General features: G+C 42.0%; 1 protein-coding gene across 2 annotated transcripts; it reads left to right on the forward strand.

Annotated features, from left to right (window-relative positions):
* Positions 1 to 338: 338 nt before the first annotated feature.
* Positions 339 to 2,774, forward strand: LOC124020915 (tumor necrosis factor receptor superfamily member 9-like). Of its 2 annotated transcripts, none has more exons than XM_046336238.1 (7): positions 339 to 550; positions 791 to 904; positions 1,104 to 1,238; positions 1,330 to 1,408; positions 1,580 to 1,821; positions 1,936 to 2,049; positions 2,240 to 2,774. In XM_046336238.1, the coding sequence occupies exons 1-7, from the start codon at positions 454 to 456 to the stop codon at positions 2,263 to 2,265; spliced, it is 807 nt and encodes a 268-aa protein (XP_046192194.1). In that variant the 5' UTR covers positions 339 to 453; the 3' UTR covers positions 2,266 to 2,774. The 2 variants fall into 2 exon arrangements, with proteins under 2 accessions (XP_046192194.1, XP_046192188.1); XM_046336232.1 differs by having other exon boundaries at positions 341 to 550; positions 2,235 to 2,774.
* The last annotated feature ends 1,277 nt before the right edge of the window (positions 2,775 to 4,051 follow it).

The following is a 4,051-nucleotide window of genomic DNA, read 5'->3' on the forward strand; positions in this document are numbered from 1 at the left end:
CTTAATAATCTAAAAATAACTGAATGTAATCATATTACATTACTGAGTTTGGGTAACCCAAATGTTATGTTACTGATTACAATTCTGGACAGGTAACTGGGAACTGATTACTGTCTCACAAACAAAGAGTAAAACTAAAATTCTATATGAGTGGATGTGACCTGAAGGAAATATAACGAATCTTGAATGACAGAGGATTTTCAGTTGAAAGAATGAGAGAAATATAATTTGTTTACCACTCTTGGGGCGGGGATAACTGAAGAGGGACAGGAAATTATGATTCATCACGGAAGGTTAACGCAGACATGGTACAGCTGAACTACACCACATCAAATATCGATATAAACTCTAGATATAAGTGAGATTTCATCACCCGAGTAGCTTTCATACAGTTTTACACCCTCTCTCTACAGGTTGACAGGCAGGAGTTCTCTTTTCTATTGGCAGAGTGATATGATGATCCCGTCTAGATTCTGGGTGCTCATCTATGTATGTGTTTTTATTTGTAATGGATCTTTAAATCCCGTGGAGGCTTTTAAATGCAAAATAGGTAAAGTATGTTAATGAATATTAAGGGCTATTGTGGAGCTTCTTTATCTTTTGCTGGGAATCGTACTCCACTATGCCATGCGGATGAATGTAGATGCAGATTTATCTTGAATATTTTTCTTGACCATTGATACTATTAAGACTACTTCTAATTGGTTGACACTCATCATGGAATAATGACTCTGTCCGGCATTGAGAACAATCACAGTACAATGACAATCATGTGAACGATATTATCAAGGTGAGAGGATAAGTCGAGGAAAAAAGGAACAGTGTGAGCCGTGCCCCGACGAGAACTTCCAGGCAGTACCAAATGAATCTCTGCAATGCCAACCCTGCTACTCCTGCAATGAGAGTAAGACATGATTATGCAATAAGAAGTCATAATCAGTACGAATACATTACGTAAACAATAACCTGTGGATGTGCAAATCATGACAGACGAGGGCATCTTTCAAATGTATCGTGATCCCACGCCAAATCTTTGAGTTGAATCTAAATAGCCATAAAATATGCCAGTGTAACCCACAGACGATATGCTTGTTTCTATGCAGGTTCTGGGAGTGAGGTAATATCAAAGTGCACAAAGACTTCTAATGCTAAGTGTCAGTGTCGTGGAGGATTCACTAACAGAGACAAAGACTCTACCATATGCAAGTGTGCCGTGGGTTCTGGGTTGGATAGATCAGGTAAAGTGGAATCACATAATACTGATGCTTTTCAGTGGCTTGATGAGTGCATCTGTGAATAACTGGCATGCGGCCTAATTTCTTGATTCAGGTATAATACTCAAATGCCGTGAATGTGAGCATGGATTCTTTACCACCGACAAGGACTCTACGTGTGCGAAATGGCGAGAGTATGTAGAAAAAACTTACAAGCATTTGTCCGATTTTTGCAATTTGCTGATGTATCAAGCAGTCTCCTTACATTTACAATATAATGTTGGACCTTTCGTCATACTCTGCAATTGATTGGGAATCATTTAACTGTAGTTTGACTCGTGTCCATGTATCTGTCTGCGTCTTAGATGTAAGAGTGGAGTGAAGACTTCAGGGACTACGATGGCAGATGTCGTCTGTAATGAAGAGTCAGAGTCAGACGGGAAGACCCTCCCCTCCATGCAGCCCACTTCCCCCTCTGGCTCTATCCAGACTGTGTCTAAGTCCTTGATCCAGAACCAGAGCCAAGGGTCATCTCGTCATCCCGATGTCCTCACTCTAACACCAGCCGTCATTGGTCCCAAGTCCACAACGGCAGACTATGGCCAAGGTTGCATGCTGTTCTTGACTCCAGGGCATGACATTATACATCCGTGTAAAACATTGTGCTACAGTGGATAGTTGTATGACATTGTATGACTAATGCCTTATTTCTGTCTTCCAGTAATGCCACTCATTGGAATTGTCCTGCTGCTTACTTTTCTACTTACCGCTGTGACCTGCAACCTGGTAATCATCCCTTGCATCAAGAACTACAAGAACCCGGGTGTCAAAAGAGGTATGCGCTACTGCTAGTGAAACTCGAAGTCGCAAAATGATTATGAGAAGTGTTATTTTAGTTTCTTTAGCTATTATGTGTTGTTGTCGTTTGAGTTTAATTGGCTCTCAAATCTGGAATGTCGTCTGTGTATATTTTTTGCATTGTTTTGTTTGGGGATCCTAAACTCTATCATTCTGCCCCAGCCCAGGACTCAATGTGTCGGAGGCCAGTTGAAGAAAGTGGGGACAGCAGTCTCTCCTCCCTGGTGAAAACTCCAAGCTTGGGGGAGCCATGATGGAAAAACCTGTCTGATCTGTCTGTCAAAATGCTGCAATTATTCTCAATGCTACTCAGAATAAATGTATTTTAAACCAGAAACAACTTCAAACACCTGTTTGAAAATGAAAAAATATGGTCAATATTTGATTCCCATGTAATCTGTTATTATGGAAAAGCATGTTAGGTGGGCCTATTACTTTGCTTTGCCTCCTTATCCACAAAATGGTTGTTCTTTGCTGCTCTGGGAGATCCGCATGATGTTATTGTCACAAATGGGCTACTGACAAACTTCTGAAAAATAGGCCTACTACTTCCTTCCTGTGTCTGGTTAAGATTTAGAAGAAAGATAATGTGACAACAATGCCAGTCTGGCAAAATTATGTGAAATATTGTACAATGTGCATTGTGTTAAATTTGGTTGTCGTTTATGTCTTGCAAAGTAAACCTTTGAACATTTCACACGATTTCAATGCCTATTTGCCCATTCTTAAAAGTTACATACATTTGCATGAGCTATGACTCAGCAAGAACAGAAGTATCAGGATGTAGAGAAAGTACATAAAGACAGAGACACTGACGCTGGGTCGGGGCTTCCCCCTGTGGATAGGCTATATGTCTGCCTCTTTTTTTCCGTGAGGGAGATTCTTCCACTCAGCCTATATGACTTCCACTCACGTTTTCAATCGAAGCCATCAAGTCAGACACAGAAGCTGCTACCGTGAAAGACATCTTATGTTGTTGATTACAGTTCTGATACTTCTGCTCACAATTTCCCCTAATGCAGAGGTGTTCACCCTAACGTTTCGGTGGAAACAAAAGGTTCGATTAGTCTTTTCTTCACAACAACATCTCTTTTCACATATCTCAGCAATGTTCATTAACGTGGTTGTAGTACCAAGGATATATGATGATGAATCATGAATCTTGATTCATTATACAGAGCCAGTCAAAAGTTTGGACACACCTACTCATTCAAGGGTTTTTCTTGATTTTGGACCATTTTCTACATTGTAGAATAATAGTGAAGACATCAAAAGGTAGTCACCTGGAATGCATTTAAATGAACAGTTGTGCCTTGTTAAAAGTTCATTTGTGGAATTTATTTGGTTCTTAACGCGTTTGAGCCAATCAGTCGTGTTTTGACAAGGTAGGGGTGGTATCTAAAAGATAGCCCTATTTAGTCAAATAGGAACTTATACCTTTCCACCTTCTCCACTACTGTCTCGTCGATGTGGATAGGGGGGTGCTCCCTCTGCTTTTTCCTGAAGTCCACGATCATCTATTTGTTTTGTTGACGTTGAGTGTGAGGTTATTTTCCTGACACCACACTCCGACGGCCCTCACCTCCTCCCTGTAGGCCGTCTCGTCGTTGTTGGTAATCAAGCCTACCACTGTAGTGTCGTCTGCAAACTTGATGAATGAGTTGGAGGCGTGCATGGCCACGCAGTCATGGGTGAACAAGGAGTACAGGAGACGGCTGAGAACGCACCCTTGTGGGGCCCCAGTGTTGAGGATCAGCGGGGTGGAGATGTTGTTTCCTACCCTCACCACCTGGGGGCGGCCCGTCAGGAAGTCCAGGACCCAGGGCGGGGTCGAGACCCCGAGTTTGTAGGGCACTATGGTGTTAAATGCTGAGCTGTAGTCGATGAGCAGCATTCTTACATAGGTAGTTGATCTAAAGCAGGTCAGCTAGGCCTAGTGGTTAGATAATTGGGCCAGTAACCGGCAGGTTGCTGGATTG

This window comes from Oncorhynchus gorbuscha, linkage group LG03 (assembly GCF_021184085.1).
Source record: "Oncorhynchus gorbuscha isolate QuinsamMale2020 ecotype Even-year linkage group LG03, OgorEven_v1.0, whole genome shotgun sequence".
Taxonomy (NCBI): domain Eukaryota; kingdom Metazoa; phylum Chordata; class Actinopteri; order Salmoniformes; family Salmonidae; genus Oncorhynchus; species Oncorhynchus gorbuscha.